This window comes from Neofelis nebulosa, chromosome 3 (assembly GCF_028018385.1).
Source record: "Neofelis nebulosa isolate mNeoNeb1 chromosome 3, mNeoNeb1.pri, whole genome shotgun sequence".
Taxonomy (NCBI): domain Eukaryota; kingdom Metazoa; phylum Chordata; class Mammalia; order Carnivora; family Felidae; genus Neofelis; species Neofelis nebulosa.
Window position 1 is genome coordinate 134,311,774 of NC_080784.1, and position 23,291 is coordinate 134,335,064.

The window sequence follows — 23,291 nt, forward strand, 5'->3', positions numbered from 1 at the left end:
TCCTCATCTTTAAAATGAATAGAGGGTTCATTGCCCTCCAGCTCCAGTATTAGATGAATCTGTGATTTGCCATTATTTAATAAATCATAATAACAAATGTACCGATGCAGTGGTGGAAGTACGAAATCTAATCTATGTTGGAAAAACCCAGTGTTATTTATAGGGCAAAAAAACCCCATTGTGATAGAAAAAGCTTTGATGAGCCTTTTAAGATTATTAGAACGTACTGAGATTTCTCTAGTGGAATCAGAGCACCTCAGGGGTCTCTGCTGGCCTTTGTAGGTGTGGAGGACTGGGAATTGTGACCCTTGCTGGGGCACTTCAGTGGTCTGTGATCAGGGCAAGGATCAGAGCCTCTTGGGACACTTTGCTCAAATACAGATGGCCAGGCCCTGTGAGCCCCGCTGCATCAGCATCTCCAGGGTTACTCCAGAAAGCCCTGCCCATGCCAGGACCTGGTCATTTCCAAGATTCTCTCTGCCTCTGAAAACTTAGTTATGATACACTACCTGTCATAACTGCCCCCGTACAGACTTTTTTATTCCTACATATACATCTCTTATTCACGGATCTTCTCTTTGTTCTAACCCTCATCAGTAATAGGGAACTATTTCTTAACTTCTTTTTTTTTATATATAATTTTTTTTAATGTTTATTTATTTTTGAGACAGAGAGAACACAGGAGCAGGAGAGGGGCAGAGAGAGAGGGACACACAGAATCTGAAGCAGGCTTCAGGCTCTGAGCTGTCAGCACAGAGTCCGACATGGGGCTCAAACTCATGAGCTGTGAGATCATGACCTGAGCTGAAGTAGGACACTTAACTTAGTGAGCCACCCAGGCGCCCCTTAACTTCTTTTTTATTGAAGGGTCATGTGGGGAAAAGTGTAGTCCAGTGAAGTATCAAAAAAGGAACATGCTGGTGGAACTACCAATCTAGGCAAAGAAACAGGACGTTAGCAGTGCATGGATGCCCGCCGCATGCCCCCTCCCGATCACTGCTTCCTTCTCTCTGTGCTATTTCTGAAATGATGCTTGTATACTCCTCCTTGTTGCTGTTCTCATGTTTTGTGTTCCTGTGTGCATAGGTCCAGCCTTACTTAAGTCCTTTCCTCCCCCTTTTAATGAAGTATTAATTCTGGAATAATTTTAGATTTAACAGAAGAGTTGCAAAGGTAGTATGGAAAAATTCCCAGATATACTTTACCCAACTTTCCTTATAACATTTTATATATCATGGTACATGTCAGAAGTAAGAAGTTAACATTGGTACATTACTATTACTTAAACTACACACTTTATTCAGATTACACTAACATGCTTAGTCATTCCAGGATCCACTCCAGGGGATCGGATTGCAATGAATCCTCCTTTTTATGAAAGTAAACATTTTTCAGAATTGAGGTTGAGGATCACCAGTGTGGACCCTTTGCAACTGGTCATCTTGGAGTATCACTTAGTGTCATTGGGTGCCCTGCCATATTGTCACAATATCAGTCCAGGGAGGGACATATTATATATATATATATATATATATATATATATATATATATATATATGTGTGTGTGTGTATATGTGTATATATATGTGTGTATATATATATATTTCATAACATTGTATTTTTCAGAAACTTTTTTTAATGATATTTCATTAATGCACTGTCTTGTAACATGTTGTCACACACTCTTTTTACCCTATTATGTGACCATTAGGGTTAATCAGTTTTTCCTGTTCTTGGTGTATAACTCTGGCTTCCTCATAGTTCTCTGTATACAGTCTTCTCCCATTATACAGAGAGTAATATCTGTGCTTCACACACAAAATACACTTAACAGAAGAAACAAAACAGCCCAATATATTAACACTCACTTTTAAAATAAGAAAGAGGGTCATGGTTCAGTGTCTGACATCCTCTCAGGTCATGATCTCGTGGTTATTGAGTTCGAGCCCCACATCCAGCTTGCTGCTGTCAGCCTGTCAGAGCAGAGCCCACATTGGATCTTCTGTCCCCCTCTGTCTGCCCCTTCCCCACTGGTACTCTGTCAAAAATAAACAAACATTTAAAAAATGAAATAAAAAAGAATTTAAATGTATCCTCTTATACCTATCATCCTTTTATAGTGCAATTTCCTTATATCCTTTTTATATAATTCTGTTTTTAATTATTATGGTAAACCTATAACATAAAATTTGCCATCTTAACGGTTTTTAAATTAAGGACCATTTTTAAAAGTAACGTAAAAGTGTATATCCTATAAAGTATAAAAGAACATACTAATTTATAGAAATTTAGAAATCAGACTATGTCTATATCCTTTTGAATTTTGTTTTTATTTTCTTGGATGTCAGAAGAACTAATCTGTAATGGGAGAAGATATATTAATTTGGTTTAAAGTAAAAGAAACCTGGGGCACCTGGGTAGCTCCGTTGATGAGGCATCTGACTTTGTCTCAGGTCATGATCTCATGGTTCTTGGGTTCAAGCCCAAAGTTGGGCTCTGTGCTGACAGCTTGGAGCCTGGAGCCTGCTTCAGATTCTGTGTCTCTTCTTTCTCTTCCCCTCCCCTGCTCACAGTCTGTCTCTGTCTCTCAAAAAATAAAATGTTAAAAATTTTAAAAAGAAAGGAAATCTCAGGAATAAATGAGAAGTGTTAGCTACTGTTTATACTCTTTCCATTGCTGTCGTGGGGCTTTTACAAAAGGGTGCAGGAAGACTCATTGTGGAAGGCTCCATGGTGTGTTAGGTGAGGCAGCAAGAAAGGAAAGGAAAATGGGTGGCTTGAAGAGAGTTGTTGAAGGGGCAGTGGACATACTCCTCTGTTTCTTCGTCTTGGAAGCCATTCTTCATGGTCTTTAGATTTGAATTACATTAACCTCAATACCTCAATGTTTACATATATTTGAAAAGCAGCATTACTCGTATTTATATGAAATCTTTAGGCCTCCCCAGTGCCTGCTCAGTGCGCCCCAGATCAGACTAGCAGAGCTGGGACAGATGCCATTCTTGGGTCCAAAAGCTTGGGCTCTCGCCAATGCTGATGTCCTGATGGCCACTCCTGATGATGCCTCAGCTGTTAAAATGTTGATGAACCAGATTTCTAAGAAATTTTCTGGTAATTTTACTAAGATACTTTTCAAGATATTCTATTGAAACCCTGTTTCTGTATTACAGAACAAATATGTTGCCTCCTAATAATTTACTCTTCCATAAGAGATTTGGCTACCAGTTGAGATGAGGGAGGCCTCACTGGGTTTGTGGGAGAGTGTGTTTTGCATGTTTAGGAATTGGGACTTTATTTTTTTCAGTGTATGCAAGGGGCATTATGCTCTGAGGAATTAATTCACATGAGCCATCCTCAGAAGCGGATTGGTAAACCAGAGCACCAGTTTACTAATTTAAACAGTAAAATGTTACATAGCCATTTACCTGTGACATTCTTCTCTCAGGTGTGAAACTGAAATCAGAGGATTCTTTGGGCTTAGGATTTAAGGCTAATTTAGACAATGTCCACTACATCCATAGGAATTTGTGTGTCAAGCAAACCTGAATCGTTGCAAGAGCTCATCCTCACCAAGTCCATTCAGGAGGTAATCCGTAACTGCCTCACCGTCCGAGGTTTGTGCTTATTCTCAGTGGAATAAAGATCCCAAAGAAAACCTGGAACCCTACCAAACATAGCTACTGTCTTGCTGTACCTGCTGGCCTTCTGTCTCTTGTTATACACATTAAAAAAATGGTTGACTCACATGTTGCAGCCTACTTTCTGTCCCCATTGCACAATATGACTATAAGATACCTCTATTCTAAATTGGAGTAACTCTGTGACTGTGAGATTCCACATTTCTTTGCGGTTACCCAGGGTTTCCCAAGCTTGCCTGGTAAGAATCAATGGTCATCTGGATGCTTATGGAAGGAAGGAAAGAAACAAAAAGCTATTTTTTTCCCCATCTGTTGAGAAATCTCTGAGGAGTGAGCATAGGAATTCCAGGTGATTCTTTGGGATTATATTGATTTAGGATTGTAATAACCAGTTAAGGTCATTTAACCCTACATTCATTATAATTTGATCTTGATCTAATCGGTGTGGCAATTGCCTTTAAAGGCATATATTTTGTATCCACCTAAATACTGGACTCACATCTAGAACTAAGTGAGCTCATTAACATCACCTGATCTTCAAACTTTTTTTTAAGCTGAGGAATCATTCTTGCACCTGGTAAATCCCCCAAGAACAGCACCTATGGGACTCTCATAAGTGACAGCTGGTGATGATTTGGCCGCCTCTCTACAGTTACTCATGTGTCACCCAGGTTTGTGACCTTGATGGACTTATTTAGCTTAATGTGTATCTTTCTCTTTTTATTTTTTTTTAATGTTTTCATTTTTGAGAGACAGAGTGTGAGCAGGAGAGGGACAGACACACACACACAGAATCTGAAGCAGGCTGTAGCCTCTGGGCTCTGAGCTGTCAGCATGGAGCCTGACGTGGAGCTTGAACCCACAAACTGTGAGATCATGACATGAGCTGAAGTCGGTGCTAAACCGACTGAGCCACCCAGGTGCCCCAGTCTGTATCTTTCCTATCCATAAAATAGGGATTCTAATAGTTTCTATCTCTCTAGAGGTGTGAAGATCAAATAAGGTAATGCATGTAAAGTGCCTAGAAGTACTTGGCTCATAGGATGTCCTCAATACATTTTAGCTATTACTGCTACATCCCATAGGACATCACACTGGTTATTAGCGTCATGCTAGTGCCAGTTCATGGATGACACCCTGCGCAGGGACAAGAGCACCATTCTCCAGGACATGTTCTATGCACTAAACCAGGAGTTAGCAAACTATGGCCTGCAGGCCAAATCCCGCCCACTGCCTGTTTTTGTAAATAAAACTTCACTGAAACACAGTCACGCTCATTCGTATTAGTATTGTCCATGGCTGCTTTTGCACTATGATGGCACAGGAGTTATGACAGAGACTACTGTGGCCCATAATGCCTAAAATATTTACTATCTGGCTCTTTATGGAAAGTTTGCCGGTCCCTGTATGAGACCAAGAGTTCCTGTTCCCAGCATTTATAGTGTAGTCACACTATACAGGTCTACATACTAGTGATATTGGCCTCTCTCAGTATCATTTCCTTCAGCCCATTTGCAGGATTTGTGCTTCCCTGTCTGCAGCTGGAGGCTCTGCTCTTTTGGAGCTCCTAAATCCTCATGAAGCGAGCACACTTTTACCTGGGAATACAGTGAGGGTTCCACTGAACCTCAAACTGTCTGCCACTTAGACACTTTGAGATTTGCACACTGGTGATCAGTAGGCAAATAAAGTAGGTATCGCATTGGTCAACTCTGTTAGGAGAAGCTGGACTTTACTGCTGTATAATGGGGCAGAGAATTCACAGAGGTAACCTGGTATGCTAAACAGGCAATCACAGCCTGGTAAAGGACAAGGACTTTGAGCCCTCAGCATTGAGGGTGTGGATCACTGCACCAAACAAGCAATGCTGTAGAGCTGAAGTATTGGCCAAGAATGAGGAACTCTAGGAAGGGTGGTAGAGGAGATAAGGAGTAACTATGGCCTTGTGAGCAGCAGCAGCAATGGGGACGAGTCAGTTCCACTAACCCTCCTGTAGTATGTTTTCTAGAGATCATAGCTGGGCTCCCTCAAAAAGTCCAGAGTGGACTTTACGTGGACACAAATGGATCTGAGTGGTGCAAAGGGTGGATGAAGGAGATGTTTTTGGTGCTCTGTGGCATACCTCCTTGGCACCTCTGATTTCAGCTGCAGCTGTAGTGGATAGCTCAAGTGAGCTCAGATCACGTCGATAGCATCCCACCTCAAACCTGCACCACAAATCTCTTCACTTTCCTGCTGTGAGGCCTCCAAAGCTGAAAGAAACTCTTCAGCCCCAGTGCAAGTGTAGCCTGAAAGTGTGGGGTGTTCACCCCTCCACCAATAGGGATCAGGACAAAGCCTCAGCCCAGTGTTCTTCAGACGGGGAATTATGAGAGGCATTCTGTAGGGTTCCCAGAGACGGAACTGAGCTTCTGTTGCCTACCTCATTAACACACCAGTATGCTTGCATCTCCTCCTTTCCTGGCTCATTCTGTTTCCTGCTCCTGTTTCCTAGTATCACCTCCCAAAGGACTCAAGTCCTTGTCTTGACTTTTATTTTAGGACACTAAAACACATTCCCATTAATACCAGAAACAAAACAAGCATGTGTAGTCTTACTGCTATTCTCCAACATAATACTGTCCTTACAAATGAACTAGCCTTACCCCCAGAAAACCCAAAGAATACAGAATCTATTAAAACTAGTGAAGGAGTTCAACACATGTGCTACATGTAAGATTAATTTATAGAACATTAGTAATTTCCCTTTATATCAGCAGTAACCAACTAGAAAATATAATAGAAGATTCTGTTCACAGTACCAATAAAACCATATTATAAATACATAGGATCATTAAGAAATTTTAAGAAACACTTAAAGGACATTAAAGACGTTCTGAATAAGTGAAGAATTGTTTCTGATAGTGTTAAGATGTCAGTTGTCCCCAAACTAAACAATAAATTCAATGCAATTCAAATTAAATTCCAGTGGGAACTTTTTCTCTGTCCTCCCTCTAATAGGAGCCCACCAAACTTGTTCGAACACTTGCATGGAAAAATAAAGTTTCACAAAAGTAGCTCAGTCAATTTCATAATAAAAAAAAGACCTTACCAAAAAAAAAAAAAAAAAAAATTGTTGTGCAAGAATATCCATAGATCAGTTTGCAAAAGGCTAAAGAGTTTATACATGACCCTGAAATGACATCATGAGCCAGTAAGGTAAAGTGACTTATTCAATAAAAAACTGGCTCATTATTTGGAGAAAAATACCTGTGGGCCTTATACAAATTTACTCTTGGGATGTATTAAATGTGAAAGATAAAACTAAGTTTAATAAATAAAAGTTTTTGATCTTACAAAGGTCCCTTTAAAACCCCAAACTCAATAAAGCAAAAAAAAAAAAAAAAAAAAATTGATTTTACTATATAAAAATTAAGGAAATATTGACAAAGTTGTCAGTTGAGAGACATTAACAAGCAAATATTAACAAGAGTCCAATACTGATAAGGTATTAATATTTAAGCCACGCAAGGAACTTCTGCAAATCAACAAAAAAAGACCATGACCCAATAGAAAAATACGCAATGGGGGCGCCTGGGTGGCGCAGTCGGTTAAGCGTCCGACTTCAGCCAGGTCACGATCTCGCGGTCCGTGAGTTCGAGCCCCGCGTCAGGCTCTGGGCTGATGGCTCGGAGCCTGGAGCCTGTTTCCGATTCTGCATCTCCCTCTCTCTCTGCCCCTCCCCCGTTCATGCTCTGTCTCTCTCTGTCCCAAAAATAAATAAAAAACGTTGAAAAAAAAAAAAAAAGAAAAATAAGCAATGAACAAAAACATACTTGTTTCCCATCAGATCAAAGTGTAAGAGTTTCAAGGTTTGAATAGGCAGCTTACCAAAAGGGAAACCCAAATGTTGAACATTTATATGAGGGGATGTTCAACTTTAGGAATTAGGAATCAGAGAAATGCAAAATAAAATGAGACCTCACTTTAAAACCATGCCATTAACAAAAAGCAGGAAGCTGGATGGGACCGATGCTGGTGAGGGGATGTATAAAACTGGTAATCTCATGCATGTAGTGGAATCATGGATGGATGCAGTCATTCCGGAGGGCAACCTGAGAGTTCTGAATAAAATTAAATATTTATAGGCCTGGCACTCAGCAGTCTGACTCCTGTTATATACCCATGGGGGAACTCATGAAAAGTCAACGAGGGAATTAACATTAACGTTCAAAGATTTTGAAATAACAGAAATATTAAAACCAACTATTCACTATAGAAATGCATAAGTAAAATGTGGTTGCACATTAGGGAATACTATACAGTCATCAGAATAACTTAATGAAGGTACATACTGCTGAAGAAGTAATGTGTCAATCATATTTTTTGGACATAAAAGAGAAGATGCCTGTTTCAAAGTCTAAACCTTTAGTAGTTAGTCTCATGATACAAGGCAAATTACCCCAGCTGCTTCTACTTAGGAAACAGACAACTATTACATCTGTTATTATACCAAGTCTTTATTAAGAAGTAAAGTGCTCAATATTACACATTAATGAAATTCTCAATTGTCGAGAGACTTGCATATGTAACATCTTCTTAAAATCACAGATATAGAGGGGAAGATGATAGGAGAGGGAAAAGGAGGGAATTCTCCATGACTAAAGAGAAAAAAAAAGTATGTAACTTATGGGTAAAAAGAAAGAATTTTGTAAAATCGTACAGGTGAAATGAGAAACAAGATGATAATAAGTACATAAAAAGATTTTCTAGTGACCATAATTAATATATGGCACATGGTCAATACACATGGATACCACATAATGGCTGCACTTCAAACTGAAGTTTGTTTACATGTAACAACATGGTACACACACATAAATACGTACACTCAATATCCCTGGAATGCAAACTTCAGTACCTAGTAATAAAGAACTTCATGTAGCATATTCAAAAGAAACTAAAGATGGAAATAAAGCATGAGAAATAACTATTAAAGAAACCCAATGCGTATCACTTCTATAGAAGCCAGCTTAGGCAGGTTTGTTTGCTCAGGCTTTCACTGAAGATTTGACCGACATATTCTATCAATCATGTAAACGACTTAAAGCCAGGCATTCAAACTCAGGCCTCCCTTCTGTTGTTCTCCAAGTCAGAGTTAATTCACCAGCAACGCATTCTCTCTTGCTTGTCCCATTAGCTCTCTCAAAAGGTCACCTCATTCAACACTTTTGAAAAATTAGATTTTTTTATTTTTTATTGAGAAATAATCTCTTCTCTATAAATTTGGTGGGACCCTCTCCTAATGAAAACACAAACAAACAAACAAACCAAAAACTGCTGCAAACTCAAACTGTGGCTGATACGTTCTGATCATGAATGGATTTTCAATACCAGAAATTCCTTCTCATTAAAATTGAGCTCCATTTAGATTATACATTCAAGTTTTGAACTGCTGAATCAGACTATTTGAGTTCCATATTCTTAAAACAGCATAAAACTCAAACTTCAGTTTTATAATGTTTGCATATGAATTTCAAAACTCCTGTAAATTTTTGTTTCAAACGAACATATCTGCTGAGTTAAAACCCTCAGTACATAATGAAAACATTTAGGAAGTCGGCTTTCCCAGATTAGTTACAACGTTCATTTCAGTTGCAAGTAAATTGAACCATGCGGGAAGAGAATATATGGACGAATCTTTATACTAAACTAATTATAAGAAAAAGTCAAACTGATGGGGCACCTGGGTGGCTCAGTCAGTTAAGCACCTGACGTCGGCTCAGGTCATGATCTCAGGGTTTGTGGGTTCAAGCCCCACATCAGGCTCTGTGCTAACAACAGCTCAGAGCCTGGAACTTGCTCCTGTGCTAATAGCTCGGAGCCTAGAACTTGCTTCAGATTCTGTGTCTCCCTCTCTCTCTGCCCCTCCCCTGCTCATTGTCTGTCTCTCTCTCAAAAATAAACATAAAAAGAAAAAAGAAAGAAAGAAAGAAAGAAAAAGTCAAACTGAGTGACAGGGCTCCTTCTAATTTTCCTATGTCATGGCTAGAGATGACATTTTAACCTACAATCAATCTGGTGGTTTGACGCAGCTCATTTTATTATTATTTTTTTTAAACGTTTATTTATTATTAAGAGACAGAGAGAGACAGAGCATGAGCATGGGAGGGGCAGAGAGAGAAGGAGACACAGAATCCAAAGCAGGCTCCAGGCTCTGAGCTGTCAGCACAGAGCCCGACACAGGGCTCAAACTCACAGACCGCGAGATCATGACCTGAGCTGAAGTCGGACACTCAACCGACTGAGCCACCCAGGCGCCCCATCACACAGCTCATTTTAAATGAGAGTGAAAACAGTATGAATAAATGAAACAGTTATTCCCACGGACATGAACTATAATACAATGATAAAAAAGCACAGTATTCAACACGTATCTTCACCATTCATACACATTCTAGCATAATGACTACATACCCATTCCACGGTTCATAGTTCTTTTCCAGCTCATCTTTTGGAAATGTTTGCCCCAGGAAGGTAGTTGAAACAAAGGGTTCCTTTCTTTAAAGCAAGCTATGTTTTATGTCCATAAACCAAGCCCGAGTGGGAAAGAATGCCCCTACTTTCCCTTCACGCACTGGGCAAAAATGACAATACTGATTTTTGTGACTGGAAATAAAACTCAGAAGGCTTTTGACAATTCTCTCCTAGCTTTAAAGGCTACATTGTTGTCCACTGAGAAGACTCATCCATGGTAGCAAGTGGGCAGACCACTCCATGTACTTTACAAAGATTTTTTTTTTCTGTACTCAATATTTACACCTAGGTTTCTTATATGAGAAAAAAAAATCTTCTTTGATCCATGGGCAAAGTTTATCTAAAATAAATTAAAGTGCAGAAGAATTAACAGTTGGTCACAAAGACCAGCATCATATGGTGGTCAGGGCATATAAATAGTGTACTTGCTCTGGCCATTCAGGACAGCCCTTTCTCCCCTATTAGGAACACACACTAACACACATCTTAGACTTGGATATTGGAACTCCCATTTGCACCTGCGCCTTCTATTCCGTCTGCAGACTGGGAGGAAGAAGGGCGGGAGCTTCTGGGGCGCGGCTGACCATTCAGTCCCACCGGCGTGCCTAAACCATGACTTATCTGGGAAGCTGCATCGTCAGACTCCCAGCGTTCCAACTCTTCCCGCACTAGTCGTTCCATCTGCTCCCTGTGGATTTCACTGTCACGACCCAGTCTTTCATCCTAACAAAGGAAAAAGAGATCAGGATGTTGGGGGTTGGGGGATGCACACTTTTGTACTTAGAAATTGCCTTAGGAAATCAGGGGGCCAAATAATCTGTCAACATTAAATAACACTGGTGATTTATAGCATATATAGCAATTCTCTGAGCTACTGGAGTGACTTTTTGACTTAATTCTACCATTCAGTGAAGGCAGAACCATCTGAACAGTATTAAGAAAGTAATACCTCCAGACTATCATCTGATCTGCACTGATCTGCAGTTATAGACATCTCAGAAAACCTCTCAGATGAAACACTACAAAATATGACTACCCTGATATTTTCTAGAATCAGTGTTTCTGTGTCAGATGACCACTTACCTCCGCCACCCCATCCAGCAGCCTTCCCAGAACCTCCCTTCTCTTCAGTTTGGCCCGCTCCATGATCTCCAGCTTCACGATCACAGCATCAATCTTGGACACGATGCTGCCGATGGAATGCTCCATTCGGTCCACTCGTCTCACCAGGCTGCAGGAAACCACAGGTGAGAGGGGGAAAGCCACCTTGTGTGGTGGGCTGCCTTTTCAGCCCAGCTGGCTTTTCATTAAAAAAAAATGTTTTTAAACAATTTTTTTTACATTTATTTATTTATTTATTTTTTAAATTTTTTTTTCAACGTTTTTTATTTATTTTTGGGACAGAGACAGACAGAGCATGAACGGGGGAGGGGCAGAGAGAGAGGGAGACACAGAATCGGAAACAGGCTCCAGGCTCCGAGCCATCAGCCCGGAGCCCGACACGGGGCTCGAACTCACGGACCACGAGATCGTGACCTGGCTGAAGTCGGACGCTTAACCGACTGCGCCACCCAGGCGCCCTGACATTTATTTATTTTTGAGAGACACCGTGAGACAGTGCATGAGTGGGGGAGGGGCAGAGAGAGGAGACACAGAATCTGAAGCAGAGTCCAGGCTCTGAGCTGCCAGCACAGAGTCCAACACGGAGCTCAAACTCACGAACCGTGAGATGGTGACCAGAGCTGAGTTGGACACTTAACCAACTGAGCCACCCAGGTGCTCCCCAGCTGGCTTTTCAAATGGAAGTACTAAGATATTTTTCTTAAACAAGATGATAATCAGCAGTCTCAAACTTTAGCTATAAACTCATATATTGCTGATGGGAATGCTAACTGGCACAAATTCTCTGCAAGTCAACATTGTATTATAAGTCTTATGTATGTTTAGCTTTTATTCAGGTATTCCATTTCTTGAAAATTTTCCAAAGGAAGTAAATATATGTGTGATTTTTTGGGCTACCAGCATATTCATTAGAGTTCTGCTTATTAATAGTGGTTCACTGAAAAATGGTTACATTAAATAATTAATAGAAAAATTTTCAAATATGTTATTTTCATCTATACAATGGAATTCTATGGAGACACCAGAAATTGTAAGGTGATAGAATATTTAATGGAATAGTGGTATTTACAATATATTAAGTAAATAAAGCAGTTAGAAAACACTGTTCACTAGTGATCCCATTATTTTGAACAAAAAAAATTTATGTAAATGCTTTAAAAACATAGAAATAGGAGACAATTTCTGGAATGGTGACAGGAGGGCTTTGTAAGCCCTCTCCCAGTGAAACAACCGCAACTGTTGAAAATTATCAAAAAATTTTTTTTCAAAACTCTGGACATTTTCTTAAGGGTACACAGCAAATGAAGAAGCATTTATTTAAGAAAATCCACTGAATTTCAGAGAGTCTGCTCCCTCTCTTTCTCCCCCAGTTCAGTGTGACAGAAGTGCCACTCCAGTTGGGTTAGGCAATGAACACAGGACTCCCACTCCCCTCTACTCCCAGTGGGGGGCTCTGGTATCTCACAGGAAGGGGTGGGCTGCACAGTTCTCATCCCTGTGCCTCCACCCCCGAATCCATATTGCAGAGGATCTAATCCAGACAAGAGTGGCAGCGAGCTATGAGGCTCTCTTCCTCCACTCATCTGCCAACTATAGGGTGGAGTTTCCATGCCCGGAGAGGCAAGCTGAGAAGACTGAAGGCTGCCATCCCAGCCCAGTGCTTGATTCATGAAACAGGGGTATCACTCTGGGAAGTAGACCACTGTCCCTGCCCCTCTCTCTGAAGCAGTAGCACAGGGGTTTTGCCCAGGGGATAGTCAGGCCACAGAACAGAGAGCTCCAAAGCTTCCCCCCAAGAGAACTGTCTTTATTTGGAACAAAGTGCTAAGCCTAAGAGTGCTTTTGAAAACAATGGAGATTATGGTGATAGACAGTTAAGATGAAGCTGGTCTGCTTTGGAAAATATCAACAAAGAGATACAGATTATTTTAAAGAACCAAATATAAATTCTGGAGCTGAAAAGTACAATAAATGAGATGAAAAAGTCACTTAAGGGTCTCCACAGTAGATCTGAGCTGGCAGTAGAAAGAATCAGCACACTTGAAGATAGATGGATAGAAGCTATGTAATCTGAAGGGCCGAAGAGGACAAAAGTGAAGAAAAATGTAGGATACCTGTAAGCACCCCAACAAACACAGGGTAGGAATCCCAGAAGGAAAGGAAAGAAAGCAGCAAAAAAATACTTTAAGACATAATGGTTGAAAACTTCCTAAATGTGATGAAAATATTACACATTGTAGCAGCTTAATGAACTCCAAATAGGATAACTGCAAAGAGATCCACACTCAGATCAGTCAAAATACTGAAAGACAAAGACAAAGAAAAAATCTTGAAAGTATCAGAGAAAAGTGACTCATCATGTATAACACTGAGGTAAGATTGCTAAGGTAAAATTGCTGAGGTTAAGACTGCTAAGATCTTACTGCTAATCTTAGCAGTAAGATTAACAGCTATCTTCTCATCAGAAACAATGGAGACCAGAAAAAAATGAAGGGAAAATAAAAATATTCCCAGATAAAAAAAAAAACAACTGAGGGAATTCATGCTAGCAGGCCTGCTTTAGAATAGATACTAAAGGAAGTGCTTTAGGCTGACATCAAGTGATCCAGATAGTAATCAGAAGCCACATGAAAAAACGAAGAGCACTGGGTACAGCTAATTATGTAACTATAAAAGGCAGTACAAATTCATGTTTCTTTTCCTTTTTTTCCTCTTAACTGATTTAAAAAGCAATTGTGTAAGACAATATGTACACAATTGTATTGTTGGGCCCATAACATACAGAAATATAATAATATATTTGACAGTAGCAGGACAAAAGAGGGGTAAGAGCAAAGTTGTACTGGAATATGGAAATAACACCAGATGGTAACGTGAACCCACAGGAACGAATGAAGGGAACCAGAAATGGTAAGTAGGAAAAAGAATATAACATACTCTATAAATATATACTTTCTCTTCTTTCTTGTCTCCTGTAAGAGACCTAAAATTATATGAAGTGATCATTATGACAATGTTGTATTGGATTTGTAACATAGATTAATATGTATAATATGGCACAAAACAGGGGAGGAGTTATATAGGAATATTTCTATATCGCCTTGGATTAAGTTAATATAAATCTGAAGTAGATCCTCATAAATCAATTTGTATATATTACATGCTAGAGCAACTACTAAAAAAATAACTAAAAAATGTAGTGAAAAAATTATTAAAGGAATTAAACTGTAGCTCTAGAAAATATTACTTTATGTAAAAGAAAGCAACAAAGGAGAAAAAGAAGGACAAAAAAAGATATGACACCTACAGAAAATAAAAAATAAGGGACCCCTGAGTGGCTCAGTCAGTTGGGCATCCGACTTTGGCTCAGGTCATGATCTCACAGTTCATGGATTCAAGCCCTGTATCCAGCTGTCTGCTGTAAGCACAGAGCCCACTTTGGATCCTTAGTTCCCCTCTCTCTCTAACCCTCCTCTGCTCACGTGTGTGTACACATCCTCTCTCTCAAAAATAAACATTTAAAAAACAATAAGAAGAAAAATGGTAGTTGTAAGTCCAACTATATTAATGATAACATTAAATGTAAATGAAGTAAATATTCTAATCAAAAGGCAAAGATTACCAGACTGGATGAAAAGACCAGGTCCAGCTATATGCTATCTACAGGGGACACACCTAAGATTCAAAGATACAAACAGACTGGAAATGAGAACAGAAAAAGGTGTATCATGCAAAAAGCAATGATAAGAAAATTGGAGTTGCTATAGTAATATCAGACAAAAAAGACTTTAAAACAAAAAAAAAATTACTAGAGATAAAGTAGGACAGTTTTTAATGAAAACGGGGTCAATCTATTAGAAAGATATACCAGTTATAAACATTTATACACCTAACAACAGAGTTCCAAAATACACAAAGCAAAACCTTACAGAAATGAAGGAACAATTTAATAATAATAGTTGGAGACTTTAATACCCCACTTTCAAAAAGTAGATGAAACTAGCCAGAACAACAGGAAATAGGAGATTTAAGTAACACTATAAACCAAAGACCTAAAAGACGCCTATAGAACACTCCACTTAACAACAGTAGTACATACATTCTTCTCAGGTGCTCATGGAACATTCTTTGGGATATACCTTGTGCTAGGCCATAAAAACAAAAAACACATTGAAAACAAAAAATATGTAAATGGAGATACAAACACCAAAATTACATTTTGGGTTAGCGGGAATAGGAGAGATCGTAATGTTTTCTTCTATTTATTTGCTAACTTTCCTATAAGGAACATATTACTTCTATTGAAAAAAAAAACATTAAAAGTTATAAAAAAAAAAAAGAACCTGATGATTAGTAATGGAAAGAATTAAACTGAGAGAGGTGGGAGAAACTGCTTTATCTCATTTAAACTCTTGTCAACACAAATCCTGCCAATTCCTTTATACTTACACTTGAAACTCTTCATAAGAAACCCCACTGGAGATGCTTCCCCTCCTTCTGGAGCTATGCCCACTGTCTTCATCATCATCCTCCTCAGAGTCATCCAGGCTTCTTGGGAAACTTCGGCTGCTCATGGGACGTGGTAAAGAGCTGTGATCCAGATCCAGATCCTCCTGAAGAACATGGGATCACTGGGTGAGGAGCGAGAACACCCAGTCCCCACAGAGCTTCACTGAGGGCTTGGGCAAATGGCAAATGGGTATGTACCAATTACCTAGGATTTCTTTGTGGCTAACACCAGACTGTGATTCCCACACTTGTAAATTTCATGGATTGGCAAATTTTCAAAACAGGTCTTAATGACCAGCAAGGGACTGCTAACTTGTTTGGACAAGAAAGAACATTAAAAATAGAACAAAGCAGAGAAAAAGGTAGAGGAAGAAATATATTATCACCTTTTCATAAAAGATAACACATTTAATAGCCACAAAGTTGGAAGGATATAATCTTACAGTAAAAATTTTGACTAAATGCAGCCTTGTGAAAGGTGATTTCACTATGCCTGGGGAAGTTTTTCACTTACTGGCACCATTCGGTGGGGCAGAGTTTAGAAACTACTCCTCATAGAGAAGGAACTTTGGAATATAGTATTCGCCTGCATTCTCTGTACCTCAATTACAATGGATATTTTTTGGTTCATTTAACCATTTATTTTTAATGTTAATGTTAAAGCTTTTAGTTATCCTTTCTGATTACAAAAGACCATGTGAGTTTACTTCTAACAGTTTCATAAGAAGTATTCAAATGGAAGGCAGTAGTTAGTTTTGTTTCATTATAAATGTTAAAGAACAATTAGCTTTACATCTCCTGGGAATCTTTTTTCCTCCACTCTCATGGACACAGTGAGGTGTGTGACTATTCAGGTTTCCCTTTTGAAGCTGATGGCCAGAAAACTTAGGGCCAGATTTATAGCCCAATCTTTAATCAACATACATGTATTTTTATGGAAGCATTTTTAGCTTCCTAGTCTAGTTTTATATTTCACTTTTGTTTTACCTCATTTTTTCATTTTGATTGTTTTACACTGATGCCAACTTATTGCATTTTTACATATTATTATGTTATATACCCTTTTTAGAATAAGCTGGGCATTACAACATGAATTGAGACAGAGAGAGGAGAAAGACTCTCAGTAATCCATGACTTAGCATGGTGTCTGAAACACTGTGGGTACTAAATCAAATCATGTTCTCCTAAATGAGACCCACCCTCTCTTTTTCCAAGTCGTCTCTCATCTGTTGATGTTCATGTTCGGTCAGTTCTTGATCTCCATCTTGGTCGTATTTTGTGAATATTGCCTCAATCTCTGCATCAGTATGGCCCTTCCTGAAATTATTGAGAGGTTACAGATGAAATCACTTGTGTACATAGTACAGTGCAAACAAAGGGACATCAAAATGCAGGAGTAAAGGAGAAATTGCTGAATCAGGGCCAGCTCTTCTCTTATTAATATGTGCCAGAAAGACACCTACTCTGAAAAAAGAGCATCTCTATGAGTAAGTGGTTCGGCCAAAAATATCCTTATCATCAAGAACTTATCTTTCCATTAAGAATTTCCCTGGGCCTCAGAAAGAGTGATTCTTACCCTTTGAGATCTTGTCGAAGTTCATCAAAGTTTAACTTGCCTCCGCCTTGCCTCAGACTCTCAGAAATGTCATCCACGGTATTTTTTTTCAGTTTTAGTTTGACCAAGGCTTTATGGTAGCCCTGTTGAAAAGATTTGGTTTAGTTTATTCTCTTGTTACATGCACTTTACCATCCATTTACAGTAGTAACTAACTACCTGTGCAGACCTTGCTCTGCATGGTAGTTGCAGGATTATAAAAATGACCATGCAAGCCTGAACTATGTGAAGTGATGTTAATAATCAACAGGAAAAATTATGATTGCTCCGTGACCTTTAAAACCTTTTATGAGGGGCACCTGGCTGTCTCAGTCAGAAGAACTTGCAACTTTTGACCGTGGGGTCATGTGTTTAAGCCCTGTGTTGGGTGTGGGGATTAATTAAACAAACAAACTTAAAAAAACAACTTTTTTGAACAAATCAGGAGACTATAGATGCTGGAGAGGATGTGGAGAAACGGGAACCCTCTTGCACTGTTGGTGGGAATGCAAATTGGTGCAGCCACTCTGGAAAACAGTGTGGAGGTTCCTCACAAAATTAAAAATAGACCTACCCTATGACCCAGCAGTAGCACTGCTAGGAATTTACCCAAGGGATACAGGAGTACTGATGCATAGGGGCACTTGTACCCCAATGTTTATAGCAGCACTCTCAACAATAGCCAAATTATGGAAAGAGCCTAAATGTCCATCAACTGATGAATGGATAAAGAAATTGTGGTTTATATACACAATGGAATACTACGTGGCAATGAGAAAGAATGAAATCTGGCCTTTTGTAGCAACGTGGATGGAACTGGAGAGTGTGATGCTAAGTGAAATAAGCCATACACAGAAAGACAGATACCATATGGTTTCACTCTTATGTGGATCCTGAGAAACTTAACAGAAACCCATGGGGGAGGGGAAGGAAAAAAAAAAAAAAAGAGGTTAGAGTGGGAGAGAGCCAAAGCATAAGAGACTCTTAAAAACTGAAAAACTGAGAACAAACTGAGGGTTGATGGGGGGTGGGAGGGAGGGGAGGGTGGGGGATGGGTGTTGAGAAGGGCACCTTTTAGGATGAGCACTGGGTGTTGTATGGAAACCAATTTGACAATAAATTTCATATATTAGGAAAAAAAAACAACTTTTTATCAAAGCATTAAAATTTTCTTGGTGTTGGTTATAAACTTATTAGGAAAATCTAAAAAACAGTAAAGTGAATATTTATTTGGTACACTGAAATTTAAAACCTCAGAAACACTGAAAATTAAAATGTTTTATTTCTTTGTAAAAAAATTATCCAGACTAGTCTGAACAGCACATGCCTTCTTCCTGTATAACATATGATATGGAGTAAGCATCTTTTCTATGTCTTGGGGAGCTTTCATAATCTTTTCTTAATATGGGTCAGCTCCCAACATTTTATCCTTTGCATTTTCCATGTCATATCTCCAAGAATTCCTTTAATGTGAAGTTGTTTGTCAGTGTCACTTCCTTGAAGACATTGTCAGCCTTTTCCTCATAACCACTGCCCTCATTCATGTTGATAAATGTGCTTCACTAAGCTCTTTGACTGTATATCTGTCTATCCATTGATATTCAAGACCGTGAAGGGTAGTAATGTCAACATTTCCACGCCCAGCTACGTAGCCTAGAAATCTGTTACACTGGTTTTGAATTTCACTTTCAGTGTTGTCATTCTTTGTTTCTTTGCTATGCTTTGATCTTTGCTGGCCCATTCTCCTTTTCCATCACGCATTCTTGCAAAATGTCACTTGGGTTTTTCACAGGGAGATACAGAAGCAACACAACTACATGTTCTGTGCCTGAACTGAACAGCAGATGCTCAGGGACCAATCCTAGACTTTGTAAGAAGTGATGTTATGCTCACCAGTTATGATACACATCTGTTACTTATGTAATGATTTGTAGACTGAAGAGCCAGCAGTGAAGTTTATAGTCATGCTATTACAGTTAATATACTGTGATAACTAAGATATTCTGTGAGAATTGCAAGTTTGTACTTCTATACTATTATTCATAGTCAATATACTGTGATAACTGATATATGAACTGCATTGAGAGGCTGGTGTTATTTAACTGAACTAATTGAAATCTGTGCATACCAAAACCAGAGCGCAAAGTAAGGACTGCTTGGATATACTTTGGAGATTTGCTAACGTGTAATAAGCTGTTGTTGCAAAATTCAGGATAACACACATCTTAGGTCCCATGGAAGGGACTTTGTTTTAAGAACTGGAAGTTCTCTGTTCAAACAGGACAGACAACATAGTCCTATGACTTGAACCAACAGAAAAAGATCAGTCAAGGAGCCACTGGTATCTTAGCAAAATGATGTTAGGGAACAAGCTGTGTACTTCAGATGTAGTTATTTGTTGTTGCTTAAGTTTTATACTTTAGACCAAATAAAGAAGTCACATTGAAAAGAACAAAGTTACCCAGCTTTCCTGTCCTGCCCTTCCATTTAACAATTAACTTCCTGAGAGGGTGCGTGCTTAAGTGAAAGTCCTCAGACCCTTAGGCTGTGGTCTGATGCCATGGACAGTTTTCCTTTGACTATTTAAAAACTTCTCTGGAAGATCAAGGGTAAAGGGTGGACTACAAAATATTTGTTTCTAAACTTTTTTTTCTCCTTTTAAATTGTATTTGAGATAGAAAAAAGCAGAGACGTCTTCATATTTTTCTCTTCCAATTTATTCTGAATTCTGGAACTGCAAGTGAGAGCCACCTGGAGGTGTTGTCAAAATAAGTGAAGGTGATGAAGCCAGCAGCTCAGCTCTCAAGAGTTGAAAGAGATTGTTGAGAATTTAATTCTAGGGCGTTTACGGGTTCCCAGAATTTAAGTCCAAGTTAACAGCATACCGATCTCTAGCTCTGAGACAGAGAACTTTTTTTTTTTTAATTTTTTTTTTTAACGTTTATTTACTTTTGAGACAGAGAGAGACAGAGGATGAATGGGGGAGGGTCAGAGAGAGAGAGAGGGAGACACAGAATCTGAAACAGGCTCCAGGCTCTGAGCTGTCAGCACAGAGCCCGGCGTGGGGCTCGAACTCAAGAGCCGTTGAGATCATGACCTGAGCCGAAGTCGGACGCTTAACCGACTGAGCCACCCAGGCGCCCCGACAGAGAACTTTTAAATCATTCCTGAAATGTAGCAATCTACTCTTTATTTTAACAATGACAATGGATCAGTGTTGCTGTGGAAATCTGGCTGAAACAATGCTCATTATATGTAGAGGATGAAAACAATTCTGAGAATTAGGGCTTGTCATACCTTTCTGATAAGATCTGAGAGTTCCATTTCAGCTTTCTGCTGGGCCAAATCAGATTTAACTTCGGAGTAAGTATCATTGATGATGGCCAAAAACATATTCTGTTTGTAAATCAAAGGAAAGTTGAGATTAAAGAAGAAACCTAAATATACTTTCTAAACATCAATCCAAAATTTGACATATGTATTTTTGTTCAGTTTTTTTTTTTTAAGTAATCTGATGTCTTAAGAAGTCATAAATTAATAGTTTTGCTGTTATATTCTTTGGGAAAATTATTTTTTCCATTAAGTCATGCCAAAGGAAAATACAATATATTTTCTTACTTACAAACCATATATTGTGATACATTTTGCAAAAAAAGATAAGAATGAAATACAACAAAATATTGATGTATTTACTGATGGATGGTGGTATTACTCTATTTTAATATTTTTGCTTGTCTATGTTCTCTACATTTTTTTCTTTGACATAAATTATTAGAAATTTAGAACTCTACACAGTTCTTCAAATTACAACAATCAATACAGACAAGTGGAATCCTATGCTTATTCCAAATGTTGTTATATATTACTTGAGATTTACAGACCATGTTTTGAAGAGTTAAAAAAAGCTCTCTCCAAATAGAAATACAGTAGGCTTCACAGAAGAGGGTCAAGAAAAGCTTAGTGAAAAAGACAAAGACTTTGGAGTCAAGCACATTAGGGTTTCAGTCTTAGCACTGCCAAGACTATATTGTTCAAATTTTCTAATCTTTAGGGGTGCCTGGGTGGCTCAGTCAGTTAAGTGTCCAACTTCGGCTCAGGTCATGATCTCATGGTTTGTGAGTTTGAGCCCTGCCTCAGGCTCTGTGCTGACAGCTCCGAGCCTGGAGCCTGCTTCTGATTCTGTGACTCCCTCTTTGTCTGCCCCTCCCCTGTCTCTCTCTGTCTCTCAAAAATGAATAAAAACATTAAAAATTTTTTTCTAATCTTTATTTTAAAATTTATTTATTCTTGCATTAATAAAGTGGAAGAAATAATACTACAGATTTTTATAAGAATTAATGAGATAATCTATGTAAAAGTACTTAGGACAGGACCTAATGCATGGTAAGTGCTACATATTTATAGCTATTATTATTCAGTGACGGTTAGTTCATTTCCCTAACTTTTCCTCTCCCGAGGATAATGGTTTGTATTTCCAACAGGTTTTTCTTGAAGCACCACACCCAACTGATCCAGTCCTTCTTTAACACGCTCTTCCTTCACTTTTCCGTTTTGACACATAACTATGGTTTGAACTCAGAGTTGTGTATTTGATTATGTCTGTTTTCCCCACAAATCTGTGGAATTTTCATGAGGGCAGAGCTGGTCTCTTACTTTGCTTACCACTGTACCCCCAGTACATAGCAGCTTGCCTGGAAATAGTGGCTCGGCAAATATTTATTGAATAATGGATGAATGAACAGATGGGAGCTCTATTATTTTAATGGGCTACTAAATCATTGCAAGTTAAGGAGGAACACTATTTAAGATTCTGTAGCAGAAATGAGAATAAAATATAAAATGCATGTAAGTTCGTGGCTTAATGTTTAATTCCGAGTACAGACCGTTGCAGTTGGAGCAACATTCCCACCTTCTCCCTCCCAACCCAGGCAACTAATGTTCTCTTTTTAAAAGTTTCCAAATGGCTGTTAGCTAATGCCTGCAAATATCTTAGGTGTAGGGTTAAAGGGTGGGTCCTCTGAAGAGATTTTTAAAAAACCGAAAGTGGCTGAGAAAGACTACTGAAAGTGTGGGGAGAGGAAGCCCCCCTCCTCTCCACCCTGTCTCAGAAGGTTTGCTTAATTGTGCAATCAGAGGTCTTTTCCTGGTGATGACAGGATTTTGCTTCCTGGCTCATTTGGGCCACCTCTCACCACGGTAGCTTCTTTTACAGCCAGGGCAATAAATTAACACCCGGCAGTCATCACAGAAAAATGGCCAACCCTGCACTCGGCTTGTCATTTCTTTAAAGAAAAATCTGCATTGACTGTAACTCCCCACCTCTCTCTGGGGGAGTGAGGGGTAGAGGAGTGGAGTTCAGGGAGAGCAATTCCTTTTTGTGTAACAGCACAAAAAATTACTTTAGTATAAAGACAGAAGCTAAACGCTTCTTTTCATGTTCTAGTGACTGATTTGATGAAATGACTGAACAATTGCAGGGCACCGCCTACCAGAAGACAACATTCAAACAAGTCCACATTTGACCATTTCAAATTGCCACAGGTATGTTCCTCATTTGGCAGAAGGACACACAAAGAAAACTTAGGTGGCCAGCAGTTAACTAAAGGGTCCACTGCAGAGCTCTCAATTCCTGGTTTTTGTTTTCCTAGTAGAGATTCGGGGATTCAGATGCTCCAGAATCCAAAGTACTACCAATATTAGAGATGAAAAAGGCTTACTGTTCCATTTTTTTCTTTAACATATGATAGAAAAAAGAAACTAGAGAGGCTTAACTTTAAAACTAATAACACATTTGTGCAAGATACAAATGGACTTGTGTGATATTGCTGACTCTTTCAATCCTACCAAGGTAGATCTAATACTCAATCTGTAAATAACCACTAAATGCTTGGACCAACTTTGGGAATATTACGC

At 39.0% G+C, this 23,291-nt stretch overlaps 1 protein-coding gene across 1 annotated transcript in view; it reads right to left on the reverse strand.

Moving 5' to 3' along the window:
- Window positions 1-8,116: 8,116 nt before the first annotated feature.
- PKD2 (polycystin 2, transient receptor potential cation channel) overlaps window positions 8,117-23,291 on the reverse strand; it is a 54,886-nt gene continuing 39,711 nt past the window's right edge. Inside the window, exons 10-15 of the mRNA XM_058721949.1 lie at window positions 20,676-20,774; window positions 17,361-17,482; window positions 16,984-17,101; window positions 15,725-15,888; window positions 11,237-11,384; window positions 8,117-10,876 (exon numbers count right to left, since the gene is read on the reverse strand). Coding sequence (XP_058577932.1) covers window positions 10,640-10,876; window positions 11,237-11,384; window positions 15,725-15,888; window positions 16,984-17,101; window positions 17,361-17,482; window positions 20,676-20,774 — 888 coding nt within the window. The 3' untranslated portion in view covers window positions 8,117-10,639. The remainder of the gene's footprint in view (window positions 10,877-11,236; window positions 11,385-15,724; window positions 15,889-16,983; window positions 17,102-17,360; window positions 17,483-20,675; window positions 20,775-23,291) is intronic.